The 23,162-nt window shown below is 37.5% G+C and overlaps 1 protein-coding gene across 4 annotated transcripts in view; it reads right to left on the bottom strand.

Annotated features, from left to right (window-relative positions):
- Positions 1–23,162, bottom strand: part of slit3 (slit guidance ligand 3) — a 558,157-nt gene that overhangs the window by 155,142 nt on the left and 379,853 nt on the right. For all 4 annotated transcript variants that reach the window (XM_062970473.1, XM_062970476.1, XM_062970474.1 and 1 more), the window contains 3 exons: positions 14,691–14,762; positions 10,796–10,867; positions 3,584–3,655 (listed from right to left, as the gene is read on the bottom strand). In XM_062970473.1, coding sequence (XP_062826543.1) covers positions 3,584–3,655; positions 10,796–10,867; positions 14,691–14,762 — 216 coding nt within the window. The remainder of the gene's footprint in view (positions 1–3,583; positions 3,656–10,795; positions 10,868–14,690; positions 14,763–23,162) is intronic.

Raw genomic sequence — 23,162 nt, 5'->3', positions numbered from 1 at the left:
TGCGACTTATGAGATCATCCCACCTGGGTATCTTAGCGGAAATTGTAGATACCGGAGAGCACTAGGAAGTGTTTAGCGTTTCTGTAGTGGCAAATACCTACCTGATAAATCATACATAGTACAAAAAGGACTACATAGGGAACCATATCAGCCTACAAAAATAACTATCTGATATACATTTATAATACAGTAGAGTCTCACTTATCCAACATAAATGGGCCGGCAGAATGTTGGATAAGCGAATATGTTGGATAATAAGGAGGGATTAAGGAAAAGCCTATTAAACATCAAATTAGGTTATGATTTTACAAATTAAGCACCCAAACATCATGTTATACAACAGATTTGACATAAAAAGTAGTTCAGTACACAGTAATGCTATGTAGGTATTACTGTATTTACAAATTTAGCACCAAAATATCATGATGTATTGAAAACATTGACTACAAAAATGTGTTGGATAATCCAGAACGTTGGATAAGCGAATGTTGGATAAGTGAGACTCCACTGTACTTGATTCTGTTGCAATACTAAATAATATAAATCTTTACATTATAGTGATAAACTTGTTACTAGGTGCCACATAATGCTGTTATTCTCCAGATACCTTCCTTTACTCTCTTTCTACCAGCGGTATTTTGCCATGTTTAGGAAGTCCAGATGAGAACTTAATATTGCATATAACTAGTCAGGTATCTGTAGATCTACCCAAATCAAAAAGGGCTTCAAAACTTTCTATTCTCAAGAGCAAAACACACATTTTCAAGATGAGGATGTGTTATCTTGACTGCATACTATTTTAGTATAATGTGTGTGATTTGAGGGTGGGGCCTTTTGTTTTGTGACATTCATGAATTCCTGGCATTGTATAAATGCTCTTTCTGATCTAAAATTTTATGGGCCTTTTTCTGTCTCAAAATCTATACAGTTTTTTTCAGGGAAGCTTGAAAATTTTGGCTATTAAGAAGGAAACACTCCAAACCTCCAGAGTTCAAAAAACTAAAACTTTTTATTTTTCAATATTTGATACTGTTCAATCATCTGGAGAATAGTGTGTTGAACAGAATTAAGATAATAAAGGAAGCTAGTTAGCCATACATTTCATAAACTAAGGTCTATTTTAAATTAGCTTAGTGAACTGGTCAGTCATTCACTAAGCTTGAAAATCAATCCACAAATTACCTGCTGCAAGATCTTTCTACCTATAAGAAATGATATACTTTCTGTTCTACAGAAAAGTCATTAGTATTGTATGAAATCAAAAGTATCCTTAGAAATATTTGTTTTAATTAACTGTAAGGAATAATGATTGTCACAAACATATAGTAGGCTTCTCAGTCAACCTATAAATCTTATTTAATTTGCACAAACTGTAATTCTTTCTGACAAAACACAGATTGGCAGATTTATCTATGGTTGGGCTATCCACTTACACCAGAATGGGTACCTTTTGCTCAAGTTTAGGAATTGAATGAATGCCATGCGTGAAACTAGAAAGGAATTAATTCCCTGGTTAGTTAGTTTAGTAACACTGACCTTTCATCTACGGTGGAATTGCTTGAATTTCCTGAAGCTGTAACAGCTTTACCATTTCCAAATATAACTATTATTCCCCTAGATCATGTAACATATGGCTTTGTGGTTTACAACCTTTAAGAAGAGCTGTACTGTCTTCCAACATTTCTCAGTTTTAAGGCTATTTATCCATCTCACTGTAACCCATTTCGACTTATTGTTTCACTTCTACCAAAAGTGAAACTAGCTCAGGCCTGTGTTACCTTAGCATCCTCAAAAAGCTTTCCTGTCTTCAATTGACATGATGACTGTGATGGATAAAGTCTGAAACACAGCATACAAATGCTTTGGTATCCAGTCTATGAAAATATGACTCTATTTTCATAGACTGGATACCAAAGCATTTGTATGCTGTGTGTCAGACTTTATTCAGATAAATAATATAAATAAATATTAGCAGTGTACTCTGTCAGAATTTTCTAGAAATTCATAAAGTTAAAATGAAGATGATCACTACAAAATCAGCATGACATAAGTAATAACACTAAATTAAACATCTCTTTCCCTCTTAAAACATCCCTGAAAGAGCCTCCATGTTCTCTTTAAAAACATAGTATATATTGTGCCAAAATGCTCACATTAAACCTTTCAAATTTATAGTAATTTCAGTAGAAGTTTCTTGCTCCTTCCCAAATTAATAAAAAAAGATCTAATTTACAGCCAAATAAACACTAAATTAGATCTCATTAGAAAACAGTTCTCCAATGGTTTGGCACTATATTGCAATGTACAGGTTTTTTGGTTCAGACATACAGAAAATATTGACAAATTCAGATTATTGAAATATTGAATAACAAATAAAAACATACTGTTATTAGGCAGATGTCCTAAAATAGTGTGTAGGTATTTTCTAATTCCAGCTTTTAAGTTGAAACAAGTCCCATTTTACAAACTAAAGCAATACAAATACACAAACACACACACACACACATAGTGTATCAGTTTCAGAATAAATGTTGCATGTAAAAATTTGAAATCAGAAAGTAAATTCCAAGTGTGAACTAAATTACTAAACAATTATTAGAATGGGGAACATTCTCTTCAACATTATAATGGCCTGTACTAGGCCGTCTTAAAAAAACCCCTCCATGAATAATTTTTCTATAAAATCACAGGACTGTTATACTTTGTATATAAAAATCCTGCAACAGTGCTTCATCAGTGGTGGGAAATCGGTGGGGTGGGGGCTAAAGGGCTGCACTGGGGCATCCCACAAGGCCTTGTGGAGTTGTGCACACAACCAGGAGTTGTGTTTCAACCCCCCCTCCAAATGTGCATTATTCTCCATGGAAAACATGGTGTGGGGGTCAATTTCATCATGTCTGTGGATTCTCTTTTGCTTTTGCAAGCTGAGAGGAAGCCCCCTTTCTGACATTAAGGAAATCAGAAGTCAGCCAGAAAGAGAGACACCTTCGTGGCCCAAAACAGCCTAAGAGAACACCTTTGTATCCCCTCCAGGCAAGAGGCAGACACCTCCCCTCACTGGCTTTGCCAAGGTGGGAGGGCAGTTGGTGGTCCTTGGGACCTAACATGAATATGACACAGCAGGCACACACCTGCTACATACATCACATAGAAATAGGGGGAAGGACCTTCTCTTCTTTGGTATACCAGTTGGGAAATAGTTTCCAGGACCTCAGCAGGGCTTTTGACAACAGAGTGATTTGGAAATCTCTTATTCATAGGAATCTCTAAGTCAAAATCAACTTAATGGCAATCTACAACAGTCACAAAATGGATACATAAACTATCAGTCAATATGCTGGTTTTTTTTTTTAAAAGTATTAATTATCAATATATACCACTATATTACTATCAATATATGACAATCATTTGACATAGTTGTGGTTTCACATGATACTCATCTCAAATAGGAATGAGAAGCTTAAAATCATGTATGGGATTTTTCAGTCTACAAGATATCAAATCAGCATTTACCCTGCTGATCTTAGGGTTTCAAATGTATAAAAATCTTGAGCACAAAAAAAGAAGCAATTATAATACTCACAGCAACTGCAGGGACACAAGCCCATCGAAAAGGCCTTTAGGGATCTCTGTAATCTTATTTCCATAGAGTACTCTGCAAAAGATGAACATAAAAAATGAATGTCATGCAAAGATCAGGTTTCTGTTTAAGTATATTAGGTGAACTGACCACCCTTGCCAAAACGAGGGATAGCTCTCTTAAAAATATAGCGATAATTACAACAGTCATAACATCCTACATAATTAAATGTCCTGATTGAGTATTTCAATGAATAATGTATTGGTACTCATTTTGTGTATGACATTTCTTCTCCAATACAAAATGCTTTAATTTCTAGAAACAATACAATACAAAACATTCAGCTGTGGAAACCCACAGTGTGACCTTGTTCAAATCATACTCTCAGCCTCAGAGGAAGGCAATAAAAAACCTTATCCCAAAAATCTTGCCAAGAAATCCCTATGATTGGTTTGCTTAGGGTTGCCATAAATGTATAACTACTTGAAGGCACACAAACAATATAAACCTCTTGTTTAAGAGTTAGATTAGCATTGTGTAAAACCACCTATTCATCCTTTGAATAGGATCTGCAAGGCCATGTAAATTCCATAAGGAGACAATGAGAGGAATGGTAAAAAGTTCATCTTCAGTGGGGAAAAAAATCTTGCAGGAATATTAAGATAAACAGCTGCTTTGGATATTAGAAACCTCAAGGAATAAAAAAAAACCCCATTTATTCCCATAATAACTGAAGACATCCCAGCCACATACATTCAGGGAAAAATATTGCAATACTCCAGTTCCATCCAACAACATCTTTGTTCATCTTTGGCAGTTCCTCAAAATGATAACACACTTTAACTCATTAGGTAATAATGTACATGTGAATGACATGCCAAATACTACACGTTTGGATTCAAGCTAATCTAACTTTTAAAAATTAGTCAGGAGCCAGAATCAGAATAGAAAAAAAATTATACATTTTACTCAGATATGAAATAAACTCTCTCATCACTGAACAGCTACGAACCAGTGTGACACATCACACACAATGTCTCCAGACAGTCTGGAAAAGGTCTTATGAGCTCCAGTAAAGCCAAATTAAATGTGCAGAAAACTTACTGGCATCCAGAAGCCTTCGATACTGTGTGAACAATGATTCCCTGGAGAACTGTGATATATCTGTCTTTGCTGAAATTGCTGTTAACATGTAACATAACCTAAGTCCTTAGAAAAGAATACACTATAAATTTGAAGAAAATAAACCAAATAATTAATAAACAAAAAGCAGATGTTAATTTCTTATCCAATAATAACGTGGTTCACTAATATCAAAGCTAAAGACTCAATTCAATTAAATAACCATCTATTTTAGTTTTGTGAGCTCTCTTAGTATTTGGACTAAGAGATTTTGTAAAACAGAGCTGGATCATCCGTATCCCTCAGCAATGCTTTAGTATGAAATGATTACAGAGGGTAAAGCCACAAACCTTAAGTTCTGATCAAATCTTATGAAAAAACCTTTGAATGTTTAGATTCAGTTTCCACAAAGCCTGGCTTTTCACAAACTGGGGAGCATACAGTTTCTAAACAACGTCAAACCAGAGCTTCATCAATGTTACTTGGAGCCCCTGGTGGTGCAATGGGTTAAACCCTTGTGCCGGCAGGATTGCTGACTGACAGCTCAGCAGTTCACATTCAGGGAGACCAGATGCGCTCCCTCTGTCAGCTCCAGCTCCCCATGCGGGGACATGAGAGAAGCCTCCCACAAGGATAATAAAACATCAAAACATCCGGGCGTCCCCTAGGCAATATCCTTGCAGACGGCCAATTCTCTTACACCGAAGTGTAAGAGTTTCTCAAGTCACTCCTGACACGAAAAAAAGTCAATGTTACATGCAATTTGGATCCTTAGCCTCTATGACTGAAATACAAATAAAAAACCAACTCAATCTAAATATCTTTTGATTCAGGCTGTGGGCCAAAAACATATGTTATGCAATCAGGATAGATGGAATTATTAATAAGAGCTCAGATTTACTTAATCTTATCTTGCTACCTTCTGCATTGTTTTTCTACTGCTTTCTCTCATTTATTTTTCTCATAATTTTGTGTCTTACTTGAAGGCACACACCATGTAAAGGTCTATGACCAAACAAAACCCATTCATTTAGTCATGATTGAAATAATACACAACATGAAGTGTGACAGGGTTTATAAAAAGAAGCCAATCATGAAGATCAGATCATGAAGATCTCGAGTGATTTTTGAGAAATAATGTATTTAATATTACTGTGATAATTTAGAAATTGCATTAAAAGATCTTCCCAGATTGCTCGCAAAAAAGATGCTCTGGAACATCGATCATCCTCAGGCACCAGTTTTTGACTGGAAAGTAGGTGTTACAAGTCCATCTGACTAGCAATTTGGTAATCCTGCTTCTAAATGGAAGAAATCTCTATTCACAAATAGGATGATTGGATCCCAAACATCTCTGACAGAGTGTACTACTACTCATGCAAAATTACAGTACAATTTCAATAAATGTATGACCACAAGGGATAACAGAAACATGTGTTATTTATAAAATGACACTGTATTTCCTAGGAGTGCCAATATAGCAACATAGGATTTACAGTAGAGTCTCACTTATCCAACATTCGCTTAGCCAACGTTCTGGATTATCCAACGCATTTTTGTTGTCAATGTTTTCAATACATCATGATATTTCGGTGCTAAATTCGTAAATACAGTAATTATCACATAGCATTACTGCGTACTTTTTCTGTCAAATTTGTTGTATAACATGATATTTTGGTGCTTAATTAGTAAAATCATAACCTAATTTGATGTTTAATAGGCTTTTCCTTAATCCCTCCTTATTATCCAACATATTTACTTATCCAATGTTCTCCCGGCCCGTTTATGTTGGATAAGTGAGACTCTACTGTATTTCATGTTCATGTTGCCATTTGAATAAGACAGGGCTTTCTTACAGGCAACACTTTTTGGAGTACTTTTAAATCACAAAATTTAGACAGCAAACAATTTGTTCCAACAAACACTTCATCATATTCAGGTCAAAGATATGAGCCTTCTTTTCAGAATGGCTGACACGTTAAAATTCTGTTTTGCATAGTAAGCAGTTAAGAAAAGGAAACTAAATAATGTTCCTGGTACCTGGGAGTCAAGAAGGGTTGAAGCACTAGGCAAAAAACAAACAAAACTGGCCACTGGGCTGTCAGTGTCTTTTCATTTGACTTGTCAGTAACCCAGCTATGCTATCAAAGCATTTCAAAAGTACCATGGGGTCTTACCTTGGCTTAATGGTATTTTAGGTTTATTTTGATAAAAACACAGAGTTCAGACAGAAAGTGTGCATTAAATATGAAACAAGGGCTGAGCCAACCTTTGCTATGAAAAAGACCCCAGCACTCTAGTTCTGGCTTTGTCCTTGCTTCCTTTTCAATCACAAGTCTTACTTGGTCACAAGGGAAATGGACTCATATTCAAATTTGAAGCATTATTGAAGATCACAGACCTTATGTCTAAATATTCCAGATCCTAGCCTCAAATAGAATATTAGAGTAGGAAGGGGCTCCATGAGAAGGGACGTAGCTGGGGGGGGGGATGTTAAAAGTTCAAAAAAAAAACCTGAAATGTGTCAGGTTAAAAAAAACCTGGTTTACTTATAAATTGGTTAAACAGTTAAAATTCATGAGTAAACCAGTTTTGGGGGGGGGGGGGTTGAACCCTTTGGGGAGGGCGTTATAACCCTTAAACCTGCCCCCCTCTGCCTACAACCCTGTCTATGAGCAATAGAGTCCAACCTCCCAAACCCCCAGCCTGACTCAATAAAAGATCTCCAGATAAAGCATCCCAAGGAAGTCGTCTCGTTCGTCTCAGGTAGCAGAGCTGGCATAGACCTCTGGCTGAAAGACTGGAGGAAAGGTGCTGCCTAAAAATAGCAAGTAGAGGGCTAGACTGGGAAGTTATTTTTATGGACCACAATTCTAAAAATCTCATGAGAACTAGCCATGTGTGGGGATTCTGGCAGTTATCACTCAATAACTTGTAGTTCACTAGGGTATACAGACTGATGGGTTAAGTCTGGATAATATCGATCCATATGTTGAAATAGGTACAATGCCTATTTAAAAGAAACACTGTTTCTAAAACCGATCAACACAAATGGGGGAAAAGGTAAGTTTAAAAAAAAAAACAAATAGGGTGAAGCATTCAGACATGGGATTCTTCTCATGAGATCTGGATAGGAATAATTTTATGGTTTGTTTCTATAGGTTAATTCCAAATCTGACTAGGTTGTTACACAAATGTTCAGCACAAAGCATCAGTACAACTTCACAGGTATTAGTTTATGTGATTCATACATCCTGCGAGGTGATTGTATTGACTTCCCCCACATAAACAAAACAATGGTGCTACATTGAAAAATTATCTTTTAAGCATCTTTTAAGCATTTAGTTAAAATTGGAAGTATCTTGTTCAACAGAGGAGGATTGTGGAAATGCAAATGAAAGGAAACACAGCCAGATGCATGTTTGGCAGCTTGTAGCATACAAAATAGGATCTCACAACATCAAGGTCCTTATGCAGGCATTTCCTAGTCAGAGATGTTGGCACAAATATTTAAGCTTGGACTGCCAATGCAATGAGCGCTGGAGTGCTGCCATAATATAGTATTATGTTTATTTGCCAGTCAATCAACTTTTGTGGCATTTGTTTAAACAATTCACCAAGTAATTATTCAATAAAGCACATAATTTAATTTTACTTTTCTTTAATGGAAAATAAAATAATAGCTTCATTTGTTGCTTTGAGTCTTCAAGTCATTTCCAACTTATGGCAACCTTATCACAGAGTTTTCTTGGCAAGATTTGTTCAGAGAGGGGTTGCTTTCCTCTGCCCACATTCACCCAGTGAGTTTCCATGACTGCGTTAGTATTCAAATCTTGGTTTCCATAGACATAATTCAGTGCTAAAATCACCACACCACATTGGGTTCAACAGCTTAATGCTCATAAACTATCAATCATGAACAATATATTGTGCTATGGCCAATTATTGTTTCATCGCTAAAATGACAAATAGGAGTTACTATTTAAAATTAAACTGGGCTAAAAAAAACCCTATGTGTGACTGATGCAGTCATAAATGAAGTCACACACACATACACACATGGCCTTTTAACACTCTCTAAAGAGTTTTTAAAGGAGGAAGAAGAGAAGCAGCAGAATTGTCACATAGACTCAGAGTTCTAGTCCAACTCTATTCTCCCATGCAGGAACACACACAAATCACTCCTGGCAGATAGCCATTCAGCTTCTGCTTAAAAACCTCCAGAGAAGGAGACTCCACCACACTTCAAGGACGCAGTGTACTACACTGTTGAATAGCTCTGACCTTCAGGAAGTTTTTTTTCCTAATGTTTAGGTGGAATCTCTTTTTCTTCAGTTTGGGCCATCTAGATGTCAGAGACCTGTTGAAAGTATGGATACTTGCAGGCTATGTTGCAAGTAACCACAATTGGTGAGGGAGCTGGGTTTATTTAGTTTGTAAAAGAGAAGGATCAAGATTGAGCTGGGACATGATAGCTATGATTAAATATTTGAAAGGATGTCACATCGAGGAGGAGACAAGCATGGTTTCTGCTTCTCTAGAGACTAGGATAGGACATGGAGCAATGGATTCAAACTGAATAAAGAGACCACACAGGACAATGCCTCACATGCCCAGGTCATGTACTGAATCATGTAGGTTTACTCCTCTGGCCATTTTTCAATTTGAAATTCAAGAATCAAACAGTTCCAATCACAGTGTGATTCCTTTAGCACAGGATGGCAGAAGTACAGCCTTAAGAAAGGAGCAGATATTTCATGAGGCTATAAGGATAATATGAAGCATCTTTGCTCATTCCCAGAATCTCACCCTCCTCATCTGGAACTAAGTGGTCCTTTAATGGGAATTATATTAAAGAATATGAGCCAAAATAGAACAATTCAGATTTTGATGTCACACTGAGTCATCTCTTATACAGCCACAGTTGAATCTGGAAGTAATTATCATATCTTGCTCTGGTCCTGATAATCTAATGTAATAGTAGACTCTTGCAGAGATGAGAAACATATTTCACCATGCAGTCCTAAAATGGGCTGTAGAGAGGTGAGGAAATCCACACTAAATGTTTTGTATGTGTGTGTGGCAGGGGGTTGGGGGGGGGTTATGTGTACATAAAACAACTGCTTAGGGGAAGGGAAGGAAAATAAGTCTTAGTGTTAATGCTGGTATAGTGTTGAGTTTAGCTTGCTATTCCATACTGGCTTGTTATTCCATTATGGCTTTTTAAAGTTATCCCAGTAATTTGTAACAAGTGAAGCACTGTTTTCAGCTTGAACAATACAAGCTACAATTGCACAGAAAGGAATGCTACATTACTCTTTAACTCTAATTTTCAGAAGGATGTATCATATATATCCGTCATATTTTGTGGAAACTTCTATTCTACTCTATTTAGGCTCATCATGGTAGAGTGCCTTTCATGGCTTTTGTGATGTTCCAAGCACTGATCCAAAGGTTATTAAGGTTCTTTGCCAAGCTGAATCCTATGGCAACATCTGCTGGCAGAGCTATGCCATACAGGCTCAGTTTCATTCTGAAGCTAGAACATGTCAGTGATCCAGGTTTTTCAGATTCTGTATTCATTTTGATAGTTATGAAAACTTTGCCAAGATGTGTAGCTTTACTTTATTGTTGAACATTACATGATATTTCAATCCATTTAAAGTAACAACACCAAGGATTTTGTAATTTCCAGTACATATACCTATAATTTACAAATTCTGATATATTTTCTGAAAAAATATTTATTTTCTGGGCTTAATTTAGCAAGATATCCTTGTGGAATGTTATATTCTCTGTTGATACTAACAGCACAGCTTGGGGTGTTAGGTGAAAGAAATACACCATGTCTGTACTTGTGTTTTAAAGACCTACATAATTAACCTTCACAGGGTATCCATCTATACAAGGAATCTAGAATTGTATAAACAATGGCACCTTCAGCTCTGATCAATTTCCAATTTAAGAGAGATTAGGTTCTTCACTCAAGGTGACAATTGCACAGGGAAAAGGAAGGCACCACAAACCAGTCTTTTACTGATTTGTTTTTAAGGCTCTCTACAAACCACCCTTTCAAGGTTACCCGCTACTTACAATGAGGTGAGAGATTTCAAGCCATGAAAAGCATCTGATGCAATATCCGATATTTGATTCTTGCTGATATCACTGTAAGGATACACAAGGGAAGAAGACATGGTACCAATGAAAACACAATTTACTAAAGTGCCCCAAGCTTTTGGAAACAATTTATTTTTAGATAACAGCAGCACCCAGGCCAGATACACTTAATGCTCTTAATTCTGCTGAAAGAAAGAGATGCTGGTTCACTGTAAAGGTGGTGCATATGATACCATCAGCACCAACTGCTTATGAAATAACGGCATCACTTGCCTATTAATTGAAACCCACACAGCTATATTGACCTCTATATACACTTCACTATAATCATTAGAGCTTAAAACCTCAGCTGTCATTAGAGGGCCCCAACAACTTTCCCTCATCTAGTATATTCTGTCTCAGACTTATACCTATGGCTCCTTTTTACCATTTTAAGAGGACCATCTGAATTTAGTGACTCTGATCTGATTATAACATTTACACTCTTATGAGGTAATATACTAATATAACAAAGCTACAGTCCTATAGTAACTTACATGGGAGACAGTCTCAGTAAGACTGTCTTGAGTGATAGTCTGCATGTAGATCTACTCCATGCCACCACCCATACAACTTGTGCATAAAAATAACAGAATAGTTTAATAAGGATTATGGACACTAATGTCTGGGTGTATTTACACTAAGTGCTATGAATTCATGGGAATTGTAGTTTTAAGAGGTCTTTAGCTTTATCTGCCCACCCCCCAAACTAAAACTCCCATCATTCCATAGCATTGAGCCATGGCCGTTAAAGTGATGTTAAGCGACATTAATTCTACAGTGTAGATGAACCCTCTAATCTTCTTCAGTATTAGAAGGCTGAACCAAACTTAACAAGACTCCTGTACAAGGGGTTAATCCTCCAAGGAGTCCCTGCAAAATGCACACCTTCACTGGTATCATCACCTCACTTTTGCCTAGATTTCCTAGCTCTCTTTCCTCCTGAGGAGGTTACAAGCATCATACATATAAACCGCCTGTCATCTTCCAAATGTTTAAGTGTTTTAGGCAATAAATTTTGGCTTCAGTAATTTCAAATAGATCCAGACTCTGAAGATAACATTTTGTATTGTACAAGTTTTGCAAAAATGCTATGTTGAAAGCATTTCTCAGACTGTGACTTGGATTTTCAAATTTGTAACTCTAGAAATGAAGGCAGACAGACACTTCTATTGTTTTTTCTTTCTACGTCTTTTGAGACATTTTGAAAGGTAGTATTTATTCTTGGGGAATCTTTGAAACCTCTTTACAAAACAAACAATCTTCAAAACCTATTATCAGACACCGGATAGCTTATGCACTGGCCAGATTTCTTGGCAAATGTGGTACCACATAAATTCTGCAGCTTTTAAACCAAACCTCTGTCTGAGGCCCTGGCATCTCTGACCAGTTAGAAATCTGTACTAACCACATTTTTAATATTTCATACTTTCTTTTTCTAAAATGTAAATTATTCAAAGCTCTTTTCTATTTTTAAAACCAGACAAGTCCATCTTGATATATTTCATGAAAACTGCCATCCTGCTGTTTTGACATGGAACAGCTTTATGCAAACATATTGCCATGTTGGAAAATGCAAGCAAAACAGAATAGCACTGTTGGCCTTTTGGGGATACTTCATCACTTCTGTCACCCTTCTAAACCAAAAGCTCAATAGGTTAACACACACACTTCCATCAGGTTATCTGAGGAGTAGCATAGAGTTGCAAACACTTGAACTAAAGGAAGCATTTTTAATTATAACAGTTGAAAATATTGCAAAATGGATTTTAATTGGAAATTTCAGAAAATAACCATGGATCCTGAAACTCTTGGCATATCCTAGGTTTACAACTCTTTAGCCACAAGTTCAGGACAACTATATCCATGTTTACTATGCAAGTCCCAATTTGTCCAGTGACTGGCTATTTTTCCTTCATTAAAAATAGTACTGTGACTTCTAGAACTTTTTGTACAGCCCTCAGATTCATATTACTGCTTTCAAATCAAAGGAAACATCAGTAGGCTTGCTAATAACAGTCTACAACTTTCTCCCTAGTAGCTTTCTGAACATAAATATAGCCATGTTTTGCTTTCTTTTACTACTGACATAAATTCAAAGTAATTATATTGAAGCCGCTGGATGTTTCCAAGACAACAACTGGCAGATATTTAAAAAAATCTCTATAACTCACTATATTTACTTAAAAATTAAACCCATTTCCCATCAAACATAAAGGCATACAATTACCATATCTAGAAAATTACTCTTATAAGATCTGTCTTTCCAGCTCTTAGACTGCTGAGTTAAAATTAATTTTACAAATAAATTGAAAGAAATACCTGGAAGCACTTTGACAAAACAGTTTGTATTAAAGTGAGTTGATATGATAAAAGTATTCTCATGTAACATAAGGGAATCTAGCTGTTATTAATGTTTTATCATCAGGCACCATTAAGGCACCAGTAATAATAACTGCTATTCCACTTTACTAGTGCTTAAACAACTAACTAACACAAACTATATATATATAAAATGATAGGGTTTGGAGGTACCTGAAAGTACCTCCACCCCTCTGCTACAAATAAATCAACCTTGGGAGAAGTGTGGAGATTCAAACAACCAATGCAAAGCATTTCCTTTATCTTTGTAGCAAGAGAAGCCTTCCTCCTTTCCTTTTCAGACTCTGATTTCCCAGAATGTGATATAAAATAAAAGGTATTTGTGCTCAAAATTTTGCACGGCTCTCTGGATATATGAAAAAAGACTCTACTCATGCTTAAGAATAGCCCCCCCCCCCACCTTTTAGGCCCTTATAAAAGAAAATACTTAACTGATGTGCATTGGAGGGAGGGAGGAACAAGGAAGAATGGAAGAAAGGAAGAACGGAAGAAAGAAAGGAATGAGACTAAACTAGGTAGCCCAGGCTGGGAAGATAAAAAGCAAAGTTTTTTTTAAAACAACAACCTTGGACTTTAAGAGATGTACTGGCATTCTTCTCTAAACTAGAGTCTCTTGGATTTTCTACACTTAGAACCCTCTTTAAGGTGTTGAAAATAATTGAAACCCTAGAGTTATAAAAAGATCGTTCAAGGGTACAGCTAGTGGTTGCCAATGGAACTGGGCTTGCCATTATCAGCTGGAGATTATTGGCGCCATAATATATATACTTAGTTCCTCCTTTGGTAATTGCTATATTCTTTGCGACAAAGAACTTCCTTGTAACTGACCCCTCCTAAGGTTAGGGATCACTGAGTAGCCAACTCTAGTCTAACCAACTCTACTTACTTCTATTTAAAAAGGATCTGTCTTCACTGACTCCCTCTCTCTGCTCTTCTTTCACTAGCAGCAAAGACCCTTCTTATTTAGTCAGGCTTTTGGTGTTGTAAGAAGTTCTTTTAATTTCATAGTTAAAATAACTTTAATTCAGTGCCTATTTTTAATATGACAATTTATAGATTTTTAGATTTTACTTTAATATCGCAAGTGATTGATTTTTCAGCTATCTATCTTAATTCAAGTCAAAAACTGCCTTGCATACTGCACTGGGAGAAAGGTAGGCTGTAATAAAAATGAATGAATGAATATGCTGAAAATGAACTCTATAAGGACATGCAAGTTAATGACTGTCATGTGTGCATGCAGAGCTTTTTGCTACATGTGATACATATTGCTCTGAACTAGCAACTTTTTATCCACATTAGTGTCCACTGAGCTGGAGCCACAATGGTAAACATTAACAATGAATTATTGCCAGTTTGGAAACTGCTCTGAGTCCCCTTCAGGGTTGAGATAGAGTGGGGTAAAAATACAGTAAATAGTTTTATATATTTGAGCACTGATGATACTTACATTCTTTTAAGTTTCTTGTATTGAGAGAAAGCTCCAGGAGGAATACTTTTGATGGAGTTCTGCTCTAAGCGGCTACAAAGAAAGTGATAAATATAAATGTCACAATGGTAAAGCCAAAAGAAACAACTGCTAGCATTTATTTCTTTTTCAGTGTACCAGGTGCATTTCCAAGCTAAGCCCTTCCCCAAGGAACATACAAAAACATAGCAAAACAAGGTTAAATTGGCCTTTTTGCAGTGTGACTTCAAATCATTTCTGACATATGACAACCTTAAAGTGAAGCTATCATGGGGGTTTCTTGAGAAGATTTGTTCCCATTGTCTTCCTCTGCAACTGAGAGGGTGTGACTTGTACAGGGTCACATAGTGGGCTTCACTGGCCAAGTGGGGATTTGAACCCTGGTCCTCATAGCTGTAACGGAGCACACAAACCACTACACCACACATTCTCAACTGGCATTATAACATTGCAAAAGTACAGTAGCCACAGAAATTGTTCTTTAAAAAATATTAACAGGCAGAGAAGATACTGTGAACCAGATATCTTGCTTCTGAAAAGATTCCCTTGGATGTACCTTCAAGCACTATAATTCTATTATTTGTTTTGTTCTGCTAGGAAACAGATTCTTAGCCTTTTGGGAGCTTTATTTTTTAAGGCTTCAACAACTGTTTGGGTCAAAGGACAGGAGCAATTTCCTTCACTCTCTCTAATAAAACAGCAAAGTCTAGAGAGAGCAAAGAACAGCCTGATGGATTCAGAGATATTTTTTCTTTGTGGCATTAAGTAACAAGTCCCTATGTGCTCTGGCACTCAACCCATTTTTGTTTTTAAAAAGAATGTGCTGTCTAAACCACACACTTAACAAAATAGCTGAAAACAGCAGGAGTAAAAAAGATGCCCTTAAGGTTGACAATCTTCTTTCAGCCAAGAAAATCGGAACCAGGAATCCTGTCCTAATGAATCTCAAGGTTCAATACTTTTCATCACCTTCTCAGTCGATACATGAGCATTTTGCACACAGGTTAAGACAGTAGAGGAGAGAGTATCCAATATAACTTTTCTAAAGCCAGATCACATTAGCTGGAGAAACAAAATTATTTGTCTTGAAGAGAAATACCCACTGCAGATTGGTTAAGGCATTCATATCAATTTTAGGTTACAAGTATCTTTTTATTGCTGAAAAGGGGGTTACTTGCTACTCAGCTTGCCAATGGGAACAGTTTGCTGGCTCGTCCACATTCTGAACAATATCTCTTCAACAACTACTCCTGCCTAATGGTTTGCCAAGACTATCAATAAAAAAGACAAATCATTAAGTTAGGAATGAAATGAGAGGGAGAGAAAGAGGAATGACGCTTTGTAAGTGATAACTTTCAGCTAAGACATGGGTAGAGGGTATTCTATCAACAGCACTTCAGTTTTCAGGAGGTCAGAACTCATCCCTTCTGTAAAACCACTTACAGCTCAGGTAATGATCATATTAGTAAGCCAACTGGATTTCTACTTTGCATGATTAAATGGCAACCAGAGCATTTACTGGATACAATTCAAACCAACATTTGATGATTTATGTGATTGCAAAGACCGTATCAGATAAATTGTTACAGAAAGAAAAAATGTTTTCTTTTGGAAAGTATTGTCTGACACAGTTACAAATGAACTGAGGCCATGTCAAGAATAATGTTTTCACAAAGAAATCACATATCACACATAATGATGTTTAAATAAATAAATATCAGGCGATGCATACAAATGTTTGAGTTGGTCTTAGAACTAAATTAAGGCTTAGGCAAATGAACTGTAAAAGGCTTCCTGCCAATGCCAAAAAATAATTTTATAAATATCAAATATCTGACAATTTGAGGTTTTTTAAATGTAGAGATTTCTCTTAACCTAAGGCCTTAAGCTATAGCTTACTGGGTTTGTGCATAAACCCAAGCCCTAACCAATCCTGTGGGAATGAATGGGCCCTCCCTCAGGTAAGAGGCTCAAGACTGTGATGTTGAGATACTAATTCATCCTTCTGTCCACTTGCCTGAATCTAAATTAAATCAAATCAAAATCTTTATTACGGACATAGACCAGCATAAGTGGATTATAGTCTCATAGAAGCATGTACATAAAATCTGAAAAGCTAAAAGGAGGGAGGGATCAACATCACGACCAACTACCAGCTCCTGAATTAAGCTCCTGTATGTACGTAGAGCAGTTCACACCAAATGACCCAAGATCCACAATTCAAAATGCCACCCAGGGGGAAAGAAAATAACCCAGAGCAACCTCAGCAATAAAAGAGGGACCCACAAATCATCTAAATCAGAGAAACAGATGAGAATTGACTCTTACATTCCATCCACAGAGACAACAAAAACTGTAACAGACCTCCTGAGTCTCCCACCATAAATCCAGCCACAACCAGACCAGCCTCCCCCCTTTGGGGGTCCAGCCCAGGACATTCTCCAGAGCAGGGTAGTAACAGAGATAACTGTCTGAATCTAAATTTTCTATTTTGGTTTTGCAAAACAACCTGATCTACTTTGTCCTTTCTTGTATCAAAGGGATATGGGTCTATTTACCAGAGGAATAGGTGACAAAAACATGCCTGGGAATAGTCTTGGCAAACATGAGAGAGGTCTGATCCAGCCAATCATGCTAGTGATGAGTGGGGAAAGAATTACCAAGCACAATGAAGCCACATTAAAGAAACAGACCAAAGAATGGATGAGATATTTAGCTTCCAAAATATCGGAGTCAAAGTTTCTGAGGGAAAAGACAGGTGGCGTTAGAGGTGATCCCTCGTGGCCGAGTATGACTGTCTTCCAAGGTAGTGTCTTGGCAGTGGATCCGTAAATGACTGTGAAGACCTATTCTGAATACTCAAGGTCTTTCACACTAACGAGATAAGATTTCCAAATGGAAGGCAATTACAGCAAGGGTTTGCTTAATGTGAGAGAAATGAACATGTATAAACTATATAGTATTCAAGAGTTAGGAATTGTTATGTAAAGCTTTTGTCATAATGTACATGCTAAAATGAAATCCTATTGCCCTAGTGAAGCAGCAATTTGTCAAAGGCAAGTGATATATGTGGGCTGTATATAGTTGTTGTTATTTGCCCTCAAGTTGTTTCAGACTTATAGCAGCCCTAAAGTGAACCTATCATGGGATTTTCTTAGCAGAATTTGTTCAGAGAGTGTTTGCCCTTTCCTTCTTTTGAGTCTGAATAAGAGTGACTTCTCCAAGGTCACCTAGTAGGTATCCATTGCTGATCAGTGAGTCTCCCAGTGTCTTAGTTCAGTACTCAAACCACTACACCACATTGGTTCTTGGGTCCCATATATCTCTAAAGATACACACATATATACATCTAGTGATAAATTTCTTACTAGAATCATGCCATACATGATTTTTCCTCCAGTTCTATGTCAATGTGTTTATTCTATAATAAATGGCTATTTGACTATCTACCATGCCATCAAATTTCAGAACTTAATTTTACATGTATTTGCTAATTTATTAAAGCAAAACAGAAAATCTATTACACAATTGTAAAACTGTACAAACTATTAGTAGCTCAATGATGTAGATGCAGCGAATTCTTTCCTGCCTTTACCTCTGTCTAGAGCCTTAGCAATAAGTCTGCAGCAGACTATTGCACATCACCATGTAACATGCAGTGAATTTCAGATAGTAATTTTATGTAAGGAATGTCATGTAATTTCATGTAAAGAACAGAGCATCAAGCACCAATAGGGAGAAAAGAAATTGAAACAAGCAGACCTCCATCTAATATAGGGCAATTTCTCCTGTATTTCAACGCTGTTTGGAACACCTCTACAACATTGCAGGTTTTCAGAAGATGGGTAATTAATAGTTCCAGGGTGAAGGAAAAAGAACTGTTCTTCACTGAAAATCCCTACATTAACAAGATATTTTAAAAGCTGCAATCCTGTCAACAGCCTGTGTTTTAACTTATTTCCAAGCTGTACTGGCATAGGGAGACATGATCAGTCACACATACCAAAAATATGGAGACACAATGCAGAGGATGGTTTGCAGTGAGTGTCTAGTTGACTAGATCTATGACATACTGAACATCCTGCAGTTGGGGACTTCTTTGTATATATCCCACAGAAAACAGCACGTTCTATGTAAGAAACAACATCTGATGTACAGAAAATATTTCTGAGCAAAAATCCCACTATGTGTGACCTTTGTGCAAATACTCTTTTCATCACAAAGCTCCCTTTTCTATACCCAGAGAATCATGTGCCTCATCAAACTAAAAATCCCAGGATTGCATAGGGTATAAAATGATGATTAGAGTGGTATCAACAGCTGTAACACCACAATGGTGCATCTCATAATACAGAGATGATGGGAACAGCTCACTTACGTAAAAGTGGAAATACAATGTGGGATCTTGAGTTATTAGAGTGTGCTATGGAAGCATGATTTGTTCACTAATAGCACATAATATTTGTTGTTGTTGTTGTTGTTATTTATTATATTATTATTATTATTATTATTATTATTATTATTATTATTATTGTTGTTGTTGTTGTTGTTATGGTTGAGCCTTATGGCTCCGATACTGGGAGACGTGGTCGTAAGACTCCTCGGGAGTCAGACTCTCTTGAGCGAGAAAGGAAACGGCTGTGGGACTTATTTGCAGAACCAACTGACGAAGACTCCTTTGAGGGTTTTACCGAGGGAATGGAGGAAGAGATGGTTAGCTCAGAGGAGGATGACATGGAATGGACTCGTGTGAGAGAGGATCTGGGTGCCACTGGCAATGATAGTATGGGAGGCAATTGGCAGGTTTCAGGATTAGACCCGTGGACAAGCTGGAGGGATGGAACAGGATCCACAGCTGGGGATGCTGTGGGGCGTAGTCAAAGGTGTTTTAGCTCTGATGAGGATGATGATGATGAGGCACCTGGAATTAGGGTAACAGCTGACAGCGATGAGGAGTTGTAACTGGCATAAAATGGGGTTTAGAATCCAGGGCTAATTGCGTTGGGCAAGGTAATCTGGACGAACGCTTGGGCTCTTGTTGGGAACTTCCTGAAGACGGGTGTGATTCGTTTGCTGAATACGTAAGTTACCAAGGACACTGGGCATAGACGGCGGGAGGAACTGTGTGGGCTTTTCCTGTGCAACTTGTGCTTAATCTTAATAGCTTGGACCTCCGTCGTCTTTTTGACGGACACTAATTGCCTACTCTGGACTGACTGACTGACTGACTGACTGACTGACTACGACCTCGGACTATCCCTTCTGTGGCTATCGGTGGAACTGGTGAACTGAAGTCTTCTGTACCTGGCTTTCGACCTCGGACCGGATTGAGACCCCGCTGACCGCTGCTGCCCTGATTGATGTGTTTGAACCCGGAGTTCGCTCGCTGCTCGGAGGAGTAACATCTTTGTTACTCAATCACAGCTTTTGGGTAGCAGAGAGGAATCTGCTGCCAGTTATTTGTGTTTCTTTGAATCTTGTTTACTAGCTTTTGTTTGTTTATAGTGCCAGGCTGAAGTAAGCATTTTTGGTTTAACCCGGATTAAACTCCAGTTTAATCCGGTTTATTTCTTGAAACGTTTTTTCAGTTTCTTTTTCTCTAAAGGCAAGTGTTTGCCTAGCCCTTTGTCTTTTACGGGCGTTTTTGGTTCTGTAACTTTAATAAACTCTCTTATCTGGTGGCGTTCTGTCTGTGACAATTATTATTAGAAACACAACAAGTTGAGACCACAGCAGACACTCTGCTGGCTGTTGTACTGGATCACACGTCAGACACTTCCCCCAGCAAGGTGGCCTTCTGCAGCTGGCAGGTGATAATTTTTGTCGCAGGCAGAAGGTATTTGTGGCACAAGTTCCAATGAATCATCTGAGCAATGGTGTTATGCCTCTGCTTGTAGTCTGTCTGTGCAGTCTTCTTGCAGCAGCTGAGGATGTAACCTATTGTTTCATCTGCTTCTTTGCAGAGTCTACATTCGGGATCTGTCATCGACTTTTCAATTTTGGCTTTGATGGCTTTGGTTCTAATGGCTTGTTCTTGGGCTGCCAGAATCAGGCCCTCCGTCTCCTTTTTTAAAGTTCTTTATCAATTTGGCTCTCAATTTTTCCCAGGAACTGTCTGTGGAGAGCCTTCTTTCGCCAGTTTTCTCTTTTGCTCTGGATTGTGTTTTTATGGTATTCACTCTTTGTCTTTTGCACTTGAAGCAGTTTACTACTGTTGACTTCCCTCAATGTTGGTTTTTGACCGCCTTTCACATAATCTGCCAGAGCATGTTTCTCTTCCTCTACCGTTTGTTTCACTTGCAGAAGCACTCTGACTCCTGATTTTCTGGGCAGGTAAAGTCTGTCGACATGACTACGCGGGTGTAATGAGTAGTGGATTGTCATCAGTTTTCTTGTCATTCTGTCCAGATCATCTAGCTCTGCTTGTGTCTAGTTCACAATTCCAGCAGTGTATCTAATGACGGGTATGGCCCAGGTGTTGAGAGCCTTGATCGTATTTTCGCCATTTAATTTGCTCTTCAAAATATTTCTGACTCTTTGGATATATTCTTTGCTGACCACATTTTTCACATGTCCATGCTTGATATTGTCCAACTGTAGTATGCCCAGATATTTATAGGCTTCAGGCTGATTGGATTTTATGGTTTGTCCATTTGGCATCTCTATGCCCTCGCTGTGAGTAATTTTCCCTTTCTTTAATGCCACTGTGGCACATTTGTCTAGGCCGAACTCCATACTGATATCAGTGCTGAAGATTCTGACTGAGTTGGTCAGTGATTGGATTTCTGTTTCTGATTTTCCATAAAGTTTTAGATCATTATTATTATATTGTATGACACAGCAAACAAGAGAGATATACTGGATTTCATATCACAAAATCACAAGTCGAACACTTCCCAAATGTGATGTATTTTCGGATGATGCGCGCAGATCCCAGTAGGGTGGCCTTTTGCAGTTGGCAGATCGTATTATTATTATTATTATTATTATTATTATTATTATTATTATTATTATTATCATTTATACTCCACTTTTTCTCTCCACAAGGAAACTTCATGATAATCCTTAAATATTCGGCTACACATCACAAGATATTTGAGCAACCATTGCCCAATATTCAGAAATTAATCATCCTTAGGAGAATGAACCCTGCCACAGTACCTTTTCATGTGTTTCTAAATGCCTTCAAAACACACTTTTCATTGTCTACAACACCTATCAATGTATTTTCTTTCATACACCACTGCAGCATGCTAGTGCTTCTTATGTGAAATACCACTGTACATGTGATGTCATAGTTTAGCCTCAAACCACAGCTTTCCCCTATCAACCAGTTTAGTTTTTGATATTAAACCCCTTACTGAAAACCACCTGTGCTATAATGAACAGCAACACATAGTCTTGTCATCCTTTTTACTCAAGCTTAAGCACTATATTCTATCTACATTTCCCTTGCGAAGTTGGTGTATACTACACTGAAGATTTTTCCAAGAACACTGCACTTACTGAGACAGCTTGGCTTTACAGACTAGTGATGAATTACTATTCAGGCTTTCACCTTCAAATAAAGGGCACCCCTGTGGTTCAGATAAACAAGAAGTGATGATCTGAACTTTAAACTGTTGGGAAGAAAAGAAAAGCCGGCTCACTATTCCGTCACTTTAATGTCATAGTTCCAGCTCGGATTTTGGTATCAGAAAAGAAAAAAAGCATCCAAGACTAAGGTGTCATCACAAGATTGATAAAAGAGTCAAATGCTTCCTTGTTTCACTGTCTGTTCAAGTGCACAGAGAACATACCAGGTGGGAGGCCAAAGAAGAAGGAAAGCACCAGGATAGAGGATTAAATGATTTTTCACTTCAAGGAAATTTAATTCATACCTAGCCTTCATTGACCCTAATTGCTCACTTAACACTTTACATGGTGTTGTTCTGCATTGTGAGTTACCAGCTACAAGAGAGATCAGAAGTTCAGAACATTTAGTAATCTTCTGCCTTATCTAGTATGGAAAGACACATTAGGATGTTCTCTTTGTGATATGCTGCTTTCTGGCAACGTGTAATTGTTCCTCCAGACATCTATTTGCCTGATTCTTGCTGACTTCACAATTCTCAGAAGTTGTGTTAGATAAGTGGCTCAAGCTTGACAAAAAGCACTTTGACTTTTGTGCCAAGAGTTACTTTTCAGCACAGCCCATGCTATTTAGAGTATCCAAGGAGATTTAGTCCAGCAGGCATCCAGTCCAATATATTATAAGAGAAGACACATTTAACCCTGGAGGGAGAGGGAGAGGAAAACCCACATTACCGACATTACCGACACACACTGGAAAAAAACCACAAAAACCATTGTCAATCTCTTCCACTCGATGTTTGTTAAATTATTTCAGAAGTCCAATATCTAACATGGTAACAAAGACTGCCCCAGAAACACATCTAATGCTACAATGCTATG

The sequence above is a fragment of the Anolis carolinensis genome, chromosome 2 (assembly GCF_035594765.1).
Source record: "Anolis carolinensis isolate JA03-04 chromosome 2, rAnoCar3.1.pri, whole genome shotgun sequence".
Taxonomy (NCBI): domain Eukaryota; kingdom Metazoa; phylum Chordata; class Lepidosauria; order Squamata; family Dactyloidae; genus Anolis; species Anolis carolinensis.
The sequence above is the reverse complement of the archived record's forward strand: the minus strand, read 5'-3'. Positions and strand labels throughout refer to the sequence as shown.